The 20,520-nt window shown below is 42.9% G+C and overlaps 2 protein-coding genes across 4 annotated transcripts in view; both read left to right on the top strand.

The window, feature by feature from the left end:
* The window catches only part of smurf2 (SMAD specific E3 ubiquitin protein ligase 2), a 55,410-nt gene extending 44,914 nt beyond the window's left edge, over positions 1 to 10,496 (top strand). For both annotated transcript variants that reach the window (XM_005468465.4, XM_005468466.4), the window contains 8 exons: positions 2,182 to 2,383; positions 3,785 to 3,888; positions 4,068 to 4,182; positions 5,264 to 5,442; positions 5,859 to 6,117; positions 6,217 to 6,418; positions 7,441 to 7,516; positions 7,621 to 10,496. In XM_005468465.4, the coding sequence (XP_005468522.1) occupies positions 2,182 to 2,383; positions 3,785 to 3,888; positions 4,068 to 4,182; positions 5,264 to 5,442; positions 5,859 to 6,117; positions 6,217 to 6,418; positions 7,441 to 7,516; positions 7,621 to 7,720 (1,237 nt within the window). In that variant the 3' untranslated portion in view covers positions 7,721 to 10,496. The remainder of the gene's footprint in view (positions 1 to 2,181; positions 2,384 to 3,784; positions 3,889 to 4,067; positions 4,183 to 5,263; positions 5,443 to 5,858; positions 6,118 to 6,216; positions 6,419 to 7,440; positions 7,517 to 7,620) is intronic.
* A 3,030-nt stretch (positions 10,497 to 13,526) lies between these two features.
* LOC100712452 (probable ATP-dependent RNA helicase DDX5) lies at positions 13,527 to 18,920 on the top strand. 2 transcript variants are annotated; one of them, XM_005468464.4, is made up of 13 exons: positions 13,527 to 13,690; positions 14,414 to 14,585; positions 14,697 to 14,793; positions 14,876 to 15,009; positions 15,114 to 15,179; positions 15,318 to 15,459; positions 15,547 to 15,707; positions 15,805 to 15,977; positions 16,067 to 16,177; positions 16,286 to 16,347; positions 16,437 to 16,496; positions 17,761 to 17,995; positions 18,161 to 18,311. In XM_005468464.4, exons 1-13 carry the CDS (start codon positions 13,638 to 13,640, stop codon positions 18,186 to 18,188), a joined length of 1,494 nt encoding a protein of 497 aa, XP_005468521.1. In that variant the 5' UTR covers positions 13,527 to 13,637; the 3' UTR covers positions 18,189 to 18,311. The 2 variants fall into 2 exon arrangements, with proteins under 2 accessions (XP_005468521.1, XP_003443141.1); XM_003443093.4 differs by having other exon boundaries at positions 13,528 to 13,690; positions 17,761 to 17,982; positions 18,161 to 18,920.
* The last annotated feature ends 1,600 nt before the right edge of the window (positions 18,921 to 20,520 follow it).

Below are 20,520 nucleotides of genomic sequence, written 5' to 3' on the forward strand. Positions count from 1 at the left end.
CTGAAGACTTGTCAAAAATGAACCACAGACACCCTCTTTAATTTTGAACATTTTCAAATACTTTGGTCTTAAAATTAGGTAAATACGGCTTCAGATGCACAACGCCCAAATGCAGATGCAGTGTGTCAAAGTCCACCCTGTTCACTGGTTTCATAGGAATTAAGAGGGTAATGGCGCCAGGTGCTGCTAATCAAGTGTAGTTGATTAATTGATGATTAGTAAGTGTGAGAGTCTTCATATAAACTGAGTTTTTGTCAGTTTGGGGCTTTCAGGTGTGTGTTAACACAATGCCAAGGAGGAAAGAGACCAGCACTCATCGTAATTAAGCAAATGTTGCTGCCCATCAATCTGGGAAAGATTGGTGGTTTTAAAATGCATCATTCTACATTCGACAGATGGATAGATGAGACCAAAGGGGGGATGTTTGGTCATAATATTTGGTGAAAATCAAACACAGTGGTGTGGAGGGGGGATGATTTTGGGCTTATTACAGGACCTGGGCCCCTCACAGTCACTGAGTCGACCATGAACTCCTCTGTATACCAAAGTATTCTAGAGTCAAATATGAGGCCGTCTGTCTGACAGCTAAAGTTTGGCTGAGATTGGGTCGTGCAAAAGGAGTCTGATCCCAAGCACAGCAGCATTGTGCTGTTATTAGGGTGCACTTTATTTTTTACACATTACTTATGCATTTCGGGGGAATGTTTGTGAAATAAATAACGACGAAGCGTAACAATATGTGACCTTTTGTTATTCATCCCAGGTTGTATTTGACTAAGGCTACGTCCACACTACCCCGGATAAATGCTCCGCGTCCACACTATCGTTTTCAGCCGTTTTCACAGAGTTGTTCATCCACACTGAAACGGCCGAAAATGCTTACGATCCAGAATTGCGCATGCGTGAAATGTAAGACGATTCGACCTGCCTCATTTCTGTGTGCCGTTCATTTACTTTCCAAGTCTTTGAAACGTCGCTGTAAAATGTTGAGGAAAAGCACCGTTTTTTAAATGGACTAACAATGAGGTGAAGTTGTTGCTGCGAGTAACACAAAAATACAAAGTTGCAAAAACGAGTGAGAATTAAAGAATTTGAAGAAAAGCTATCTGGAGCATGTACAAACTGATATTAATCTTTAATAGGGCTGTCAAAACTGGGAGCAAACAAAACAACTGCTGTGTAATGCCCTCCGCTATCTTAGTTTAATTGTGACTGCATCACATGACTAAAATGTGTCATCCTTTTTGAAAGGCATTTTTCTATCCGCTTTTCAAAACGCTGCGTTTTCCTTGACACAAAACGCCAAAGGCCAAAACGGAGAGAAAAGGATGCGTTTTCAAACGAAAACATATTAGTGTGGACGTAGCCTAATTTTAAGACCAGATCATTTTCATGTTGTGATAAGACTTTAGACCTGACTGAGGAGTAGCTTTAGTGAAGGCCGACTGTGACTCTCCTGTTTAGCTGTATAGATCCATGCTTCTCTTTTTCGCCTCCACACAACATTTTCCATATGCCAAAACAGACAGTAAATCCTGCCTTGACTTACTTTTGACCAAATATGTAGTTGCTGCTTTTCTACTTGTAGGCCAGTATGCGGTATGACTTACAATCCATCACACCGTGTGTAGTCTTTTCTCTCGCCGACTGTTGGTGACAAACTTTTGGACTTGTCAGAATGTGCCTGCACATCTCTGAGGGATGGCCTTGAGGACCTTACATTACCTCAAGTTTATGTGATGAGTCAAAAACAACTAAGTATGCATTTTTTTAATTTTTTTTTTTAAAGAAAAAAAAGGCTGTTTTCAATTCGGTCATCCCTGTGTGCGAGACTATCAGGTTTCTGCCAGGTGTGGGGGAAGGTACATGCGTTGTGATGTCTTACCTTCAGTAATCCCACCTCCACCTACTGTATGTCTGTGTGTATGTGAGGAGCTGTTTGACTTGATGTTCTTCCCAGATGACCTCAGTGTGTTTACACCTCATTCCCTGCACTCAGCAAAGGACTAAGAAAGTACGCTGACTCTAGAGTGTTGCATTTTTGAGCCTTTTGGCTTTTCTCTTGTTATTCTTGCGTTAGCGCTTGCTTATTTTTCTCACAAGCGATGTCTGTCTTTCTGTCTCTTTCTTTTGGCCCGTTCTCATTTTCCTCTGCCTCTCCTTGTGATCTTTCCCCCGCAGTCGTCAGAACCAGTTGAAGGATCAGGCCCAGCAGGCTCTGGTGTCCCCCGGTCAGCTCCCCGAGGAGGCCGAGTGCCTCACGGTGCCCAAGTACAAGCGAGATCTTGTTCAGAAGCTCAAGATCCTTCGCCAGGAACTGTCTCAGCAGCAGCCTCAGGCCGGCCACTGTCGCATTGAGGTGTCCCGCGAGGAGATCTTTGAGGTGAGTAAGGAAAGGAAAAAGCGAAGTCACGTCCTCGTTACAACTAAAGCTCGCATGTTCAGAAACTGGTACGTGATTTAAACCAGGAGAGTATTCACTTGAGAGCCAGAGCATGTGCGAAACATTTGAAATGAGATTGTGGAAATAATAAATGCGCTCCGTTGCACAACCACCTGATCCTTTAACCTAAAACTCCAGCCAACATATTGACATTTGGCAAAAAAAATTCCCCAAAAACACAAAACAATCAATGCCCTCAATTTCTCCATAATGCTACAAAATTACATGCCTTGTAAGTTGAGCAACTACCACAATTACTTTTGTACCCGCTGAGCAGCTTGTAATTGCACAAGTTATTTATAGGTATTTTTCCCCCGTTCTCCGTGTGCACTCCCATAAAGGTCGTTGCCCATAGCAGTTTGGCTGTAAGAGCGATTTCTCTCTCACACACACACACCTGCATGCACGCACACAGTTATCTATGATGTGTGAAGGCAGTCTGTTCAAAATCTAAAGCAGACCCTCTTGTTCGAGATGAAGTACATTTTCTCAGCGGGGGAGGGTTTTTGGGGTTTTTTTCTTCTTCTTCTTTTTTTCCTCCCGTGTCTTATGACGTGCAGGGCCTTCACCAGAACAACAACACCTGCAACAGACTGCATGACCCTCATAAAATATGCACTGGAATGTGCTGGAACAGACACGTCTGTTAATCTGAACGAAGACATTTTTGTTGGCTGATCTCAATGTGAGCGAGAGAGAGAGAGGGTGGAGGTGGGGGGGAGGTGGGGCAGAGGACATCTTGAGGTTGAGCGAGACATAACTGCATAGCTTCTCCAGACCAGCTGAAGCATTAAATTATGAGTGAACAGGCGAGTGTTAGGCGGTGGACTGTCAGAGCTGTCTCCGTGTGTGCTTTTTCGGCGCAGATAAGACATTCCCATTTCTTCCACAGCACCCTTCAGCTGTCTGCTCCGTCTGGAGGGCATGGCGGAACCTGGCTGTGGAAGAGGCGGTGTTATTATAGTCTTACGGCTGTGTTTATTATAACTGCCCCTAATCCACTTTAAATGAACCCCCCCCCACGACACTGTGAGCCGGTCGCACGTGGGAGGAACGCTGATTTAGGTCGGCCTAAATCCTTGGAAGCGACTGCTAAAAAACGAAAAAAATGCACTGCCATATTAGTGTAAAAGACCTCAACATGGCTTCTGAGGCATTACCTTTCATTTCAATGGCCACAAAAGCTGCAGGTTTAGGATCAGCGGTCAGGTCTGTGTTCTTGTTTGTGTGTTTTATGATTTTTGACAGCGTCCGCAGCGTCACGCAAGTCTTCTCAGTGACTCTGACATCAGCATCAGCTAAGTCGACACTGTTCCTGACATGTTTGTGTCTGCGTTGCAGGAATCATATCGCCAGGTGATGAAGATGAGGCCAAAGGATTTGTGGAAAAGGCTGATGGTGAAGTTTAGAGGTGAAGAAGGGCTCGACTATGGAGGAGTGGCGAGGTAAAGATGAGCGGCGTACCTGAAACTGAAAGAATTTGGCCAACTGCGAATACGCCGCCTGCCTCCTGTTACCCGCCTGTTTTGTTGTTGGGTGCTTTTCCTCTTTAGGTTCTGGATTACAGTGCAGAGTGTAACTGCTTTCTGTTCTCTTCTTCCATGCTCGTTGTACCCCCGTGCAGGGAGTGGCTCTATCTGCTGTCACATGAGATGCTGAACCCGTACTACGGCCTGTTCCAGTACTCCCGTGATGACATCTACACTCTGCAGATTAACCCCGACTCTGCGGTCAATCCTGTGAGTCGCACATATAACCTGCAGCCATGTTGGAAATGTGCTTTTAGAACCCAGTGTCCACAAAAAAAGGGATTTTCTTTTTCTTAAATAAAAACAGCATACTTTCAGAAATCATTTAAGCCTATATTTTAGTGACTTCTGAGATGTCTGAGTAACATCTATGGGTATAAAAAACAAGAACAGAGCATCTCAATGAGGCTGAATTAACTTACCTCACCTACACATTACATCAGCTCTGTGGAAATGTAGCCGAACAGCTTGATTCCAGCGAGTTCCTGAAAAGGATACATTCTTTCATGCGTGCCCATATAGTGTATTTGAAGACACCACTGATGCTGATTGACACAGTTGCAGGTTTTGGATTAAAACATACTTCCATGCATGTAATGTCCTTTCCAGGGAGACCCTCAAAAATGGAGATGAAGAAGGGAGGCCTTCTTCATCTTCTTTCTTCGGTCTTCTTTCTTTTCTCCCTTCCATCTTTCTTATTTCCTCTTTTTTCTTCTTATTCTTTCTTCTCCCTTCATCCCCCTTCTGCCTTCTTCTTCTTCTTCCTCCTTCCTTTTTTTGTCATTCTTTCCTTTCTTCCTTCTTTCCTTTCTTCTTCCTTCTTTCCTCTCCTTCTCTCTTTTCGTCTCCTTATTTTTGATTTTTCCTTTTGCCTGGTTCCTTTAGACGTCGCCACTGTCACACCAACACTCTGCACGTCCTCCTTCATAACAGCTTTCTGTGCAGCTGCCATCAGCGACTTCTCAGCGTTTTGTCTTACCTTACACGGCGTCATTGCGCTATGTTTAAGCTGGTGTCATTTAACATTAATTAGCGCTTTCATGTTTGCGTGAGTGGAGAAGCAGTCTCTGCGTTGTGTGGCTGAGATGTAGGTTCACCTTCGTTATTTACTGCTTCTGCCATGTGGAAGCAGCTTCATATTACTGTACATTCCTCCTGTCAGAGAGGTGTGTGTTTATGTTGAACACAGTCTGGGGGAAGAGTCCAAAATACACTGTGAACATTCACATCTGCAGATAACTCGCCATTATCTATTCATTTGGAAACTGAAGTTTGTTTTGTCTGCCTTCAGGAGCACTTGTCATACTTTCACTTCGTGGGCCGTATCATGGGAATGGCAGTGTTCCATGGCCACTACATCGATGGGGGCTTCACTTTACCCTTCTACAAACAGCTGCTGGGTAAACCCATCACCCTGGATGACATGGAGTCTGTTGATCCTGACCTGCACAACAGTCTTGTCTGGATCCTGTACGTACAAGTCGGAGCAGCTTTCCTTTTCATTTTTTGTTGTGATTTCTGGATCATTACAACACATCACTCACAATTTTATACCCATTATGTCAATACATGTAATGCAAAGGGGTGGGGTGGGGGGTATAACTGTGTTTACTTCTTCTAACTTTGATGACAGCGCCCCCTATGGTTTAAAACCAGTTTTTACATCAATGGTCTGTTAAGCACATGTTTTCAGAATCATCAGAATACTTTTATAATCCCTAAAGAAATTATGTGATGTGACATGATGTGAGGTCATTACTCCGGCTTAGCATTCTACCTGCTGGGTTTACTGATTACCACTTATTTAAAATATTACATTACTAATGATGCCTTTTTTAAAGCCTGTTTTGACTCTTCAAAAGTAATTTAAAGGTATCTTCCTCCAGGGATAATGACATCACAGGTGTGCTGGACCACACCTTCTGTGTAGAGCATAATGCTTATGGAGAGATCATCCAGCACGAGCTCAAGCCCAACGGGAAAAGCATCTCCGTCACCCAGGACACAAAGAAGGAGTACGTGCGGCTTTACGTAAACTGGCGTTTCTTGCGAGGCATAGAAGCCCAGTTTTTGGCTCTGCAGAAGGGCTTCAACGAGGTCATCCCCCAACACCTTCTCAAGGCTTTTGATGAGAAGGAGCTAGAGGTAGCTTAACATCTCCTTATTTGTGTGAGGATGTTATGTTGCTCAGCTTAGCTTGTCAGTCTGTTTACTCTAATTGAGGACTTTTCTCTCTCTCTGCAGCTGATTGTGTGCGGCTTGGGTAAAATCGACATCAACGACTGGAAGTCCAACACACGACTCAAGCACTGCACTCCAGACAGCAACATCGTTAAATGGTTCTGGAAAGCTGTGGAGTCTTTCGATGAGGAACGCCGAGCCCGGCTGCTGCAGTTTGTCACCGGTTCCTCCAGGGTCCCCCTCCAAGGTTTTAAGGCTCTGCAAGGTAATACCATTCAGGATGAAAACATAAAACACTGGTGCGCCATTCACGAGCTCTGATGGCCGAGCTGAGGGTTTGTACTTGGAGTCTTTGCGTGTCTCCGTCTGGATTTCTGCGACTTGATATGCACCCTGAGCCTGTGCGGTGATTCAGTTGGTCCGTCCTGGCAGACAGATCTGTGTACAAACACATCACCCAGGCATTAGCAGTACACAGTGATCCACATGGAGACAACACCCATCAACACCTTACATAACATGATTGTCCTGTGTTGGGCAAAATATCTGCAGACGCCAAAAGACAACTCTCATTCTTAAGGAAGGAAAAGGAGAAAAGGCTGAGATATGCTGAATTACACAAGAACTAAACTCAGAATGAGAGTAAACAGGTCTGATGGAGTGATGAATCCACATTTGGTTCAAATCATTGTCAGTATATACGGAGGAGATCAGGAGAGAGGTACAGCAGTGAGTCTCTACACCCATCTGTAAACCATTATGGAGGCTCTGTCATGGAGGCTGCATTTCAGCTAATGGTGTTGGAGATCTTATTAAAACTAATTATGAACGCAGAAAAGTACCATCAGATTTTGATCCACAATGCAAAACTATCTAGAAAGCATCTGATTGGCCGCAGCTTCATTTTTTTGCAGTAAAAGCAAACCTGGATAGACAATCACACAATGGAGCACAATCAGTCATGCATTGGCCTCAACATTAGTGAAGCAGAGAACAGAACAAAGGAAACATCCAATGAAGAGCTTTGAATGTGCTTCAGGAAGCCTGGAGAACAATTCCTGAAGACTACTTAAAGAAATGACAAGAAAGCTGCTTAAGAGAGTTTAGACTGTGTTGAAGAACAAATGAGGTCGTACCAAATATTGAATTCAAGCTGGTTACAAAATCGTAAAGTGTTGTTGTTTTTTTAAATTATAGACTGCATTTCCATGTTTGTTTATGTGGTCCTTAGTTCTACACAGTACAATGCAGGTATGTAAATGTCCTTTTTATTGCTGTTGTATACAGGTGCTGCTGGCCCCCGACTCTTCACCATTCACCAGATTGATGCCAGCACAAACAACCTGCCCAAAGCCCACACCTGGTGAGCAAACTGTTGACATTGTAATAGTTTTAGTCCTCGCGCTTTAAGACTCGTTGCTCCAGCCTTAACCGATCCTAAACTCCGTCTCCCCCTCTGTCTTCCAGCTTCAACCGGATTGACATTCCTCCCTATGAGAGCTACGACAAGCTGTACGACAAGTTGCTCACTGCCATCGAGGAGACGTGCGGCTTCGCTGTAGAGTGAGTCTCCGACGCTGGCGGAGCTCACCGACAACCAGAAGCAATGTGGTTCGGCCACGATGAGCACCCGTCCATTCCGACTGGGGTTCATTGATGGATGCTTCACAAAGGGGCGCTCGAACTTCCCAGAGGACAAGCTAAGGGGGAGGGTGGGCAAAGAAGACCTCAAAATGTCACCTGACTCTGGGTATTTTTTTAAAGACATCCCCCCCTGCCCCCTAGCCCTCCTTAATATCTTATTTTTATCTTTGAAAAGGATCTCTTCAGCTGCTAATAACTCAGACTATTTACTAACTTGTTGAACCGGCCAAATTTGCTGGCTCTTCCCTTTTTCTAAGTTCATTTTAGCATTTAAAAAAAAAAACATATTCCATGTAGCAATTGTCAATCTTGCCAAGCAGAAAACAAGGTCAGTCTGCTCTGAAACAATGGCCACTTTAAACAAGACCGTTGTTTGCTAGAGCACAGGGTCACAAGTGGTTACGGCACAACTACTTGGAAACACTAAATTTGGACGCCGAGAGTGTGTGACTCGGGCTGTGTGGTGCCTCGCGGTGATCACGCTGGGGCTATCTCTAATGCCAAGGATGGGAAGACTGGGGATGTGCGCGGATGAGAAGGGCAGGACTCAAGACTGAATTACAATCGACTGTTTACAACCTTCTCCAAAGACAGCAGCGGGGGACCAGCGCTCCTGAGTCTGCATACCCAGAAAGCCTGTTTTCACCTGTTTTGACAACTGTCCGTGATCAGAAAAAACGAGTAAATGGATGAATGGCTTGAAATGTGTTATTTTTATATAACAGGGAAAATTGAGAAAGAAACACTAAAAAAAAAAAATCTATATAATATATATAATTTATTGCTGTTATATTTCAGAAACCCCTTTCCATTGTTTCAGAAAAATAAAATCTTTGAAATGTTAAGTGTTGCTGTTTAAATTATAGAAGACAAATTGTGAAAAACAAAAATTAAGCTTGACTCAATCTCACTAAAGAATGCTGTGGTTTATCTCTCGACGTGACCCCTCGCACTGTACGAGGAGACGTTTGTCAGAAAGGGCAAAACAAAAAAAGTGTTTGACACACACGCAATGTCCTCTCAGTGCCATACCTGTTCTGAATGAATGGATCTTTGCAAATATTGAGCTGACCCTTTAAATTCTACTGATTTTCATCCTGGAGCGACAGACATGGTGATGTGAGCCCCCCTCCCCTTTTTTTGAATTCTTATTTAAACAGTCATTTGTAGCTGGGCTATATTAATGTCACGATGCCTGCCATTCATTTCTAAAGCTGTCCAAACTCTGTTGGTGTCTTCTTTGCGCTGGCTCCATATTGCTATTGATTTTTTGTTTTTTAAAAAGAAGAAGAAGAAAAAAGAAAAACCTCTACTACCTTGTAGCCACGTGGTGCTAAATAGCATTAACACTTGTCTTGTATCGGCATCCTCGCTCACTGACATACTACTGCTTAAAGTGCACAATACACTACTCGCACTCATTACCTGTTTGTGGACACCAAGAGCTCTACCTAGCCACGTTCTCAGGAGATGTCAAAAGTAGTTTGGGATGTTGGTTTGATTTGAAATGAATTCTATTTGTCTCGATTTCCTGAATGTTAAAGGGGACCTATTGTGCTTTTCCTTCTTTTCTGTCATATATCTGCTGTTACAGTGGGTAAAGTTTCAAATGTAGAGGTCAGAGTAATCCTTGTAAGCCCAAACCTCACACTTCACACTGCTCTGAATGCTCTGAACACTCCTGGCTCTGTGTGAGCCACTGAGAGGAGAGGATGCTCAGACACGCAGCCCTGCCCACCCGTTCTTGAAACCCTCCGCTTCAGAGTAAAGCTGGCTTGTTTCAGATGGTGGATTGGACTGAGGCGGGTGCACTGGGCCCAGGATCATCTGAGCTGTGAAATCATGCAAAGCTACTCTAGTAGAATCCCATAATAGGTCCTCTTTAAGGAGTTTAAAAAGTCTTGTTATTTTCATTGTGCCCACAGAAAAGCATAAACACATACTCACTGTTGCATGTCTCCATCGTTTGTTTGAACGTGAACTAAAATGAGACAAGTCTTGTTTTTTAGCCTGCTTTCGCTACGTTTTAATCCAGACAGAGGGGGTAGGGGAGGGGGGGTGTTTTCTACAATTTTTGAAAATGAAACTCTTGAATGTTTTTAAAAGATGCTGCCTGTCTAGCAATCTCTACGACCGTGGACTGTTCTTAACGTTTGCATACGCTTGAAAAGAAATACACTTAGACCGAGCGCTCGCAAAGTGAAAAGTGTCCTCAGATGGTGCTTTTGTACAGTAATTAAAAATATCGTTCGTATATGTGGATCAAACCAACTGTAATTTATCTTTTAACTTAAGCAGAAGAAGATGTTTTTTCTTGAACCGAGTAGAGGAATTGCACACGAACAGATGGAGGTTGCCTCTTCTTCGGCGACCTCCGTGCCAGATACTCATTCACCTTTAAGTCCAGTGCACAGGCTGATTTGCCCAACTGTCTTTCTACACTACGTCGCTCGGCAACGCCCCACAGCTGCCTCTCCATTGAACTACACTTTTTATTCAACAAGTTGAGAGATGCCGCTTTTTTTTGTTTGTTTGTTTTTTTTTATAGCATGATCCACTAGCAGGACTATATCTCTCATAGCTGACTGATGCAATTTGATGTATGTTAACACTATCATTTTGTAAGAGTATTTTATTTTTGTGTGTAATTAGTTCTAATTAAACTTGCCTTTGTCTAACAATGTAAGGCCTTGTACAAAGAGATGTCCTGTGGTTCTTCAAGAAGAGTGTTTTGATTATGATTAGTATTGGGGTGGGGAGGGGTCGGGGGTACTTCAGGTAGTATTGGTCTTAAACGGTCACTTTATTTCAGTTTGATTGCATCATTAGCACCATCTAATATAAGAATGACTCATGTGGGTGTGCAAAAACAAAGTCTTTACATGTGAATGGGATAAGGCTGTGACCACCCACTGAGACCACTCCAGATTAAACGGCTGGTACTTGACTGGGGAGGGGGGTTTCAACTCCTCCTGTAGATTAGTACAGGAAACGAGGACGGTGCCTGAGCTGTTCGCACTCTGGGGAAAAATATTTGTGTAATATAGGGAGAATGTAGGTCACACTGGTTGTGGTTTTTACGCATGTAGACATACAGATAAGAAGGAACCAGTCTAAACAAAGATTTGTAGATGTAAAAACCAACCAATGGGAAAGTGAGTGGGTATGCAGAGATGGCAGCAGCATGTAGAGGACGGTGATGTACATGATTTCCACAACCAGTAATTGAAAATAAAACACTGTCAGACAGTATCCAGCTTCTTTAGTTACTGGCCTGGTGAATTCATAAAGAGCAGATCACTGTAATCCAAATAAAGGTTGGGGGGGGGAGTCGCAGAGATCAAGTGTTTCCTGGCTTGGGGAGAGAAATAAGATTTATTCCTAACCCTCTACTGCATGACTTTTTAATTTTGGGGGAAAAAAATATTTCTCCCTATTTTGGGGGAGCTTTAGGGTCCCTAATAATATATCAATCATAAAATTTGACACCCTGCCCCCCCCCCAAAAAGATATTGGTTTGTTGCCTCAAGGCAACACTGTGCGACAAGGGTAGTAAAATGCCAAGTTATTCTATAATAAGTTGTATTAGTACAACAAGGATGAACAAATAAATAAACAACAAATAAACAATGTAAACATTTCACTGAACAATAAAACACCAAAATACATCCAACATTTGACCCTAACCCCATGTACGCCAGATATGGCATGCCAGCACATAGACAGTGCCATCTATGCCAGGCCTGGCCCACATCTGGATGACATATGTCTTATCATGCCAGAAGTCAGCCAGCAGTGCCGACTTGATACCAGATCCTGGCCAGACCTGCTTGCTATGTGGGCACTAACACACACACAGGCACAGTTACTTTACCAACTGACCCCTGACCCCTGAGCTCCTAAGTGTCCCTCAAACCTCATTTAGGGATCCACTCCTCTACTTCACTGTCACTCCCTGAAAGCTCACTGTCCTCACTTTCTGAGGACAGAAAGTGCACATTCCCTTGGTTTCCTTCCATAAAAGGTATTTACATCCATCTCCTGTAATTATGAGTAGATTGTAAAGTAAAAAGCATTGACTATGATCATATAAATGCACACAAACACATCTGTACACACATATGCAAATGCATTATATTGCCTGAAAAAAATTGGGCTAACTGCGCAGTGTTGCCTTGAGGCAACAAATGAAAATTAAGTTTTACTGTATAAATAAATTTTAAAAAGTAGAACAAACAATCAAATATGCTTCTTAACATATTCATGCACATACAAGTATTTTTTATTATACATTTATTTCACTATAAACATGTAAAATAGTGATCTTTTTCTTGCCTCCTAATGGAGATGTCTCTCATGTAGTGCAGCTTGCAGAAAGGGGTCCTCCCCCCCCCAGAATGAAAGTCACACCACCTTCAACTCATCATTTTATTGGAAAGAGATGTGTCTGGTAGCATTATTTGAAAAAAAAAAAAGTGTTTTTTTTTTTTTGAAGGGCCAGTGTAAGGCATGAAAATGTGGTTTGTTGCCTCAGGGCAACGCTATGCTGTAGAGGGCTCAAAATAAGTCTGGGCTTTGACACAGGCCTTTCAATGTGACTTTTAAATGACAAGTTCTGATTTATAATGGCACCACAGACACTAACAAGATGTGGTCTTGTCAAATTCAGCCCCTTGAATGGTTTTGATCTTGGGAAGTGCAAATAAATGTAAAGAAGGAAAGGAAGAAGAAGAACATTAGACTTTTCGTGTCTATGTGGGTTTGGGTTCAAAATGTTGACAACACTGGTAATGGAGAACTGGATTATGGCTCACTTATCTTAACTAGCCAGTTAAGTGGAATATTGCCCCAAACAAGTCTGTTATTGACATAAACAGTCAATATGTCAAAGCTAACAAACGTAAACAAACAATGTTTGGGCTTCAGTCATGCGTGTTTTTGATACATTCACTGACAGTTAATACAAATTTTCTTTAATGATACAAAGTTACAGCTCCCTAATCAGAGAGACAGATTTGTTTAGTCTCTCTTTGTTAACGTTTATCCAGATAATGCTCTGTATTCTTTTGTTGCTACGGGATACTTTCTTGTGGGGAAAAAAACGATTTCCCCTGATTATTACAATACTATTATTATTATATCACAATATTTTCTAGTTATTCGTTCGAGTATATGTAAAATACAAGTTTATTACAAGTGCTGCGCGGGGTCTGAGTGACTGTATACAACATACGATCAAACAAACAAAAAAAGTTTATGTGGTGAAACCTCTAATGACGTCACTTACAGTAATATGTCGGAAGTTCAAGCAAGCCGCGTGACCGTTTTTCTGTCTCGTACATATTCTTCCGCCAGTATTTGATTCAGTAACCCATGTCAAAGCGATCCTGAGTTTTGTCCTTTTGTGACTTGTGCTTTCAGATTTAAGATAGATTTTTATAAGCATGTTATTCAAGAATAAAAGACGAAAAACATTTCTTTGGGTTATTATTTCTGAAGCCTTGCTGATGTTTCTTCTATTTTGCCAAGCTTAGCTTCTAAAATGGAATTAGTAAAACTCTCGGAATGCAAAGGCAGCTTATAACTTAAAAGTTATGGTGAGTTTACTTCTTTGTTGTGTGTTATTGTGTGTTTTATCCACATTTTGAGCACTAAAAGTCGAACCCCGTATGGCGGATGAATACATCCTGGGGGGTGGGACTTCCTCTTGTTATAAAAACCGGACCCCGTTTTTGCGATACCGGCATTTCAGCGTCAGTGCCGGTCGGAATTTTTCAGTCGACAGGCCAACTCAGTTGTATTTATCCTTTTCGTTTTAATTTATACGGTTTGTATACAAAATGCCTGGATATTCCGACAGAGATCGTGGCAGAGACAGGGATAGAGATAGAGGGTAAGTACGCATTATATATTTAGACTTTCTTTTTTAATCACCGTCTAGTAAAAATGTCTAAAGACATTAAACGTCGAAAAAAACCCACTCAACTTAATGTTGTAGTTTTTGTCGATGGAAAAAAAAACAGGCAGAATTTATCTGAATTAACGGAGAGTGTCTCGATTCGGAAAAACAGGCTTTTAACCGGCATATTTCAAACCCAAGGCCTAGGCCGGTGAGAGAAGCCCGCTGTCGTTGTCTTTGGCTCAAGGCCTAGTTTGGCCTCGTGCCCTGGCACACCGGGTTTCGTTAGCTTCAGGATACGTTAGCAAATTCGGAAGGAAGCAGGGAGCTTATTCAAGATGTCGGTGATCGGAATCGCTTGGCCACGCTTACTCGCTTTTTCCACCTTTGTGATTAAATCTGGCCTTTTCTGAGAAATGATTGTGGTCAGCGCGAGTGATGTTAGTAATGCTAACACAGCTGGCTAGTCGGCTTTTCGCCATGTGGTAGCGTGAATGCGGATACAAAATGCCGGCTTTTTCCCCCCTCTTTGTTCCTCTGCTGGCTGGAAAGTATATAGCAGCTATGTAATTTCAGAGAATGACGCAGTTAATATGGGGTTTTCTATACTATAATCGTCGGTGTCTAAAATGACAGCGCAAGTCTTATTTTTAATAGTAGCTATAGGGAGTTTGAGTAAAAAAAAAAAAACTTACACACAAACTATATTAATTTCAGTTATGGCGGGGGGCCTCCTCGTTTTGGTGGAAGCCGTGGTGGTGGTGGAGGTGGAGGAAAGTTTGGCAATCCCGGTGACCGGCTGCGGAAGAAACACTGGAACCTGGACGAGCTCCCTAAGTTTGAGAAGAACTTCTATCAGCAGCATCCCGATGTTGCCCGGAGGTCTCATGTATGTATGACATGTTTTGTAACACATCCCGACATGTGCTCTGGCCTGCACATGTTAGAAGTTATGCAATTGGTTGTGACCACTGATCTTATTTTTCTTCACTCTTTGCAGCCAGAGGTTGAACAGTACAGGAGATCCAAAACAATTACAGTGAAGGGGAGGGATTGCCCAAATCCTATCATGAAGTTTCATGAAGCAAGCTTTCCCTGTAAGTTTGAAAACAACTCAGTGAAATGGTATTGTAAACAGGTTAAATTATTTCAATTAACATTTGATTTCTTTCTTTTCAGCGTATGTGATGGATGTCATCAACAAACAGAACTGGACTGAACCTACACCCATCCAGGCTCAGGGCTGGCCTCTGGCTCTTAGTGGCATGGACATGGTTGGCATTGCTCAGACTGGTTCTGGCAAAACTCTTGCTGTAAGTTCAGTATTATGTCTTTAAACAAATTGCAGCTTTAATCATCTGATGATTTAATGTTTCCTTAATACTTTCCTTACTTATGAAACTGTTTGGACTTGCAGTATCTGCTGCCTGCGATCGTTCACATCAACCACCAGCCTTTCTTGGAACGTGGAGACGGTCCAATTGTAAGTAACGACACGCTTTCCTTATGTGTGTTAGCTTCAGTACTGGCTTGAGTAGGGTTTTTAATGTTTTTCTTTCTCAGTGTTGAAGTTGTGTAGCCTCCCTGAGCCGTTTGTAAAACTATTATCTTCCTCTAACAGTGTTTAGTGCTCGCCCCGACCCGAGAGCTGGCACAACAGGTGCAACAGGTGGCCGCTGAATATGGTAGAGCTTCTCGTCTAAAGTCCACCTGCATCTATGGTGGTGCACCTAAAGGACCCCAGATTCGTGACCTGGAAAGAGGTACTGTTGCTTATTAGGTTTTTTTGGGGGGGGTCAGATGCTTGCATGTATAGTTAAGAGGTTAACTTCTCATTATTACCCTTAAAGGTGTGGAGATCTGCATTGCCACTCCAGGCAGACTCATCGACTTCCTGGAGGCAGGAAAGACCAACCTCCGCAGATGCACGTACCTTGTGCTTGATGAGGCCGACAGAATGCTGGACATGGGCTTTGAGCCACAGATTCGGAAAATCGTTGACCAAATCAGGGTATGTTTCTGCAGTTTTGCTTACCAAGTAGACTTGCTGAAATAAAGTTATTTAATGCTAGAAATGTAATGTGTTGCAAATTGTTTTATATTTGTAGCCTGACCGGCAGACTCTGATGTGGAGTGCCACTTGGCCCAAAGAAGTTCGCCAGCTGGCTGAAGATTTCTTGAAGGAATATGTTCAGATCAATATTGGGGCACTGCAGCTCAGTGCAAACCATAACATCCTGCAGATAGTGGATGTGTGCAATGATGGCGAGAAGGAGAACAAGTGAGTAACTGTTCTAAAGTAAAGTGCTAACTGTAAGGTGACAGGATGTGTTCCTCTGTTTTACTTACGGACTGTCTGATTTCTTGTAGGCTCATTCGTCTGCTTGAGGAAATAATGAGTGAAAAGGAGAACAAGACCATCATCTTTGTAGAGACTAAGAGGCGGTGTGACGACCTTACAAGGAGGATGAGAAGGGATGGGTAAGTGTTAAAACTACACTACCGCTTTAAAGTACTGCTTTTGCTCAGATGTAGTTACCAACCACTATGAAGTAACGCAACTAAATTTGAACCCTTGTTTACTTTTAGGTGGCCTGCTATGGGAATCCATGGAGATAAAAGCCAGCAGGAGCGAGACTGGGTGCTCAATGGTAAATTTACACCACTGGTTAAACTGAGATACAGAATAAAAAGTGCACATCATGGTTGAGTCTTACAGCGTTTGGTTTCTCTTTTCTAGAATTCAAATATGGGAAGGCGCCAATTCTCATTGCCACAGATGTTGCATCCAGGGGTTTAGGTCAGTATCCTCCATGATTTGTTTAATACCTATATTGTACCTCTAAAAAGAGAGTGTATTTGCTTTCTTTAACTTTTCTGCTTCTTTCTGAGTTTCTCCCCTGACCTTAAGGAGCAGTCTGTGTGGCAGGGCCTTGGCATGACAAGCCCAGGTATCCAGAGGGGGAAGGAGGATTCTTGGAGGTGTCCCGACTGGCGAGGCACGGGTCTCCCAGTTGTGCAGATGTACAGAGGTGACCAGGCCCAAGTGCAGAATAACGCTCTGGCCTGCCTAAAAGAGGGGGAAGTTGAAGGGCTCCCCATATGCTCATCTGTTCTCTGGCAATGGTTTGGACTGCTTCACACACCCAGGCTCTAACTCTCCCAGCTCAAAGCCCACCGACACAGCCTCTTATCTTGCGTTTGTTTGGGCATGGCAAGTCATTAGTAATATTAGAAGCTGCTTCCTTATTAGACTTTTAAAGCATGGGTGGCTTAATGTTGCAGTTTCCTAAACTTCTGTCTGAAGAGCAGTCTGTCAGATCGGTCATACCTTCACCTCTGTAAAGACATGGCTACTGGCCCTTTTGGTGACAGTGGGACATGCTAGTTGGACAAACTTGGACAAAATCCAAGCTCACACTCCTCCCTCGCCTGCGTTTCAAAGTCATGTCGAGACCTGCCAACGAGAGACATTATGATCAAGTGAACAGTGGGTCTGGAAAAGCTGAGAAGGGTGCACTTGTAGACATCCTGCAAATGGGTTCAGAGCTACAGTTTCTTGCCAAGAGACGCACATGTGAGCTTTAAAACGAAGGTCTCATGTGTGCGTAACAAAGGGACCTCGGTAAAAGCTAGTTCAAGCACACTCGGAGGCAGTAGTGTGCATAGCAGCCCTACTGTGTAGCGACATCATGAGGTCACTTGACAATATGAGGGGCGTGTTCTGCAATGGGAATGGACTAGTGAATGCATACTCCAAGAATGGTAAGGCTGCTGATCCATTCTTTTTGTGTGGTTTGGCAGTTGCTTAGCAGGGAAGGTTTTTATTTTCTCACTGGATTAGGAGCTAACGGAGTGTGCATCGTTTCTCTCTTCCCACCGTAGTCTCCCCGAGGATTACGTGTCTAATGCCAGTCTATTTGCAGCCTTTGTGGGTTAACCAGCAATCCCACCGTCATGACCATACTAACTTGCCCTCTTTTGTTTTTGATCTGGTTGTTGTGGTGGCGCCGGTGCACATTTTGTGTGCTGTCCTCTTTTTATGCCACACTGCAACGTTACAGATGTTGAAGACGTCAAATTTGTCATCAACTTTGACTACCCCAACAACTCCGAGGACTATATCCACCGCATTGGCAGAACGGCTCGTAGCCAAAAGACAGGCACAGCCTATACCTTCTTCACACCAAACAACATGAGGCAAGCCAGCGACCTCGTCTCTGTGCTTCGAGAGGCCAACCAGGCTATCAACCCAAAGCTCCTCCAAATGGCAGAAGACAGAGGAGGTAAATCTAATTGGTGAGATACAAAAATGGTGATGAGTCTCTTTAACCTGCTTCTCCTCTTATTTTAAGATTAATTTCTTTATCACGGCTTGATATTGTCAGCAACTTCAAGTTTAAATTGCTTTCACTAAAACGTGTTCCTGTATCACTTTTCTAATGTTGACGCTTCTCTTTTCAGGTCGTTCAAGGGGAGGCAGAGGTGGTGACTATAGAGATAATCATCGAGATAGGTATTCCTCAGGAAGGCGTGATTTTGGCAATTTTAGGGACAGGGACAACAGAGGCTTTGATAATGGACCAGCTAAGTCTTATGGCATGAGTTCTCAGAATGGAGGCTATGGGGGCAACAGCGGCAACAGCAATGGCTTCAATGGAGGAAGCTACAATGGTAACGGACAGTCAAACTTTAGTAGCAACCAAAATGGGTCATTCGGAGCCCAGAACAACTTCCAGGGCCAGCAGTTTGGTGCTGGTAAGGCTGTTGCGCAGAATGGTGTGAGTCATCCCCCATTCCCCTTCCCCCAGGGACAGGCTCCACCGCCGCCGCAGCAACAGCAGCATCCTCCACCACCACTGGTGCCGTACCCCATGCCTCCTCAGTTCTCACAGTAAACTTGTCGTACACTTGAAAGAAGTAAATTATTGCTTTTTGTCTGAGTTGTATACTTGATCCAGATTTTTTTTTCTTTTGTATTTACACAACAGGGTTACAACAACTCCAACCTCTGTCAAGCCTTTTTAAGATCTGCAGTGCAGCACTAGTGATGTTGCACACGTTTTTCCTAATGCTATTTAATTTGTTACATTCCTGTTTAGTTAAATTTTTGTACTAGGTAATTACAAATGTATCAGTTTTCACGTGTATCATTGAAAGTGATGTTAAGTTCCTTTCCTGAAAGTGCACTGCATGATCTTTCAAATAAACTCCTGAAAAGACAGTTTTGTGTCTCCTTTACTACAACAAGAATGTTGCTGAGTCATTAGGAGTGGTATTTAGTACGACTCTCAATGTCCAGCAGGTGTCAGGGTCCTGCAAGAATTCAAGCAAAATGTGAAGTGAGGTACAACAATCCCTTAAACCAGCATTTGACCTGTGTGTAAAATGGCTAACCACCATCAGAGGTGTCATAGGGTTTTGGTGTTGCCATAACAGGAGTAAAAATAAAAATCACCTTGCTTAATCTAGTAGCTGAAATAGTCTTTGTTTTGCAGGGAGGGTGGGGCCAGGTGAAGGAGAAATGGTTAAAAGGGTTGCATCCTATCACCACTTACTGACAGCGTTTATAAAACACAATTTGGGGTTGCATAAATGCATTAATGTTAAATTTTGAATACCTCTGGAGCTGCTAGTAGGCTGAGATGAAGCAATGTCTACATCTGCTGGTAGAGAATCAAATAGCAAAGTGATTTCTTGTCTAGTTTAAGTTAAGTCTTACTGCAGTATGAGCAGACTAACTACTGAGTACTGGGCAAGCTTTTCCAGGCAGTCATCCACTTAACTATCATCAGCAAAATCTATGATTTCATGTTTGCCATCTCTGCAGTGTTAAGATGGAAATAGGCAGTCTTGAGCTGTGTATCCCAGCCTTTCCACTCCTTATAGCAGTTTGCACATGTTTGGCTACTTCCTGAGAACATCCAGTTATCCATAAAATTTACAAAAAGTGTTATCCAATATCTATCTTTAGACAAGCACATGTTAGGTTCACGACTACAACCTTCTATTTAAAATAAGTCACGGTTAAAGAAATGTTGTGCAGCAGAAATATTAGGAACAAACTAAAGGAATCAAGTGTACTGCATAAAGATATGGAGATATCACTGATTTTGCTGATTTAACTGCTTTTTTGATTAGGAAGCACAACTGTTCTGTCATAGCTCTAGTAAGACTAAGCATTGCAGTCTTTCTCATTAAGGTTAAAAGAGGATGTGGGTCCCAGTTATCACAGTGCAGCTGTTGCTCCATCCAATGAATGTATATATTCATGATAAAGAGACTGAAATCTGGTCACAGGTCAGTGGCGAATGATTACAGATCAGATCTCTGGATGAACAGTCCCCACTGCTGCTCACAGGTGCTGTGGGTGCGGCTGATTAAACTGCTTTCTACATGTTTACAGAACCACAGCCTAGAAGTATGTGAGGAACGCACGCTGTGTAAATACTACAGAGTTTTTTATGAGCCAGAGAAGAGCTCTTTTTTTGTGACAGCCACACCTCAATGCCGACAGCATTATCTGAAATGAACACACGCTTGTCTTGTATGTTTTTTTCTTTTCAGGACTACAACCTTTTTTACATTGTGAAATCAATTTACGGCAGGTACGTTTGATTGAGGGAACAAGCTTATCTTTCGTGAATTGCATAATGTGTCATTTAAACAGATGGGCTGGGTTTAAGGACAGAGGCGGATAACACCATTGCTGCCTTTGAGGAAGCTTAAAATGTGCCTATGACCTCACTGCCCTCGTCTTACTCATTGCTTGTGTGAGTCTTAATAAATTCTGGACTTTTTTGTTTTCTAGAAACAGTTCATGG

The sequence above is a fragment of the Oreochromis niloticus genome, linkage group LG4, assembly GCF_001858045.2.
Source record: "Oreochromis niloticus isolate F11D_XX linkage group LG4, O_niloticus_UMD_NMBU, whole genome shotgun sequence".
Lineage (NCBI taxonomy): Eukaryota > Metazoa > Chordata > Actinopteri > Cichliformes > Cichlidae > Oreochromis > Oreochromis niloticus.

Coding starts and splice junctions, on each gene's coding strand:
- LOC100712452 (XM_003443093.4), top strand. CDS start 13,638: ATGCCTGGATATTCCGACAGAGATCGTGGCAGAGACAGGGATAGAGAT. Junction 13,691..14,413: donor GACAGGGATAGAGATAGAGG/GTAAGTACGCAT, acceptor TATTAATTTCAG/TTATGGCGGGGGGCCTCCTC. Junction 15,460..15,546: donor GATTCGTGACCTGGAAAGAG/GTACTGTTGCTT, acceptor TTACCCTTAAAG/GTGTGGAGATCTGCATTGCC.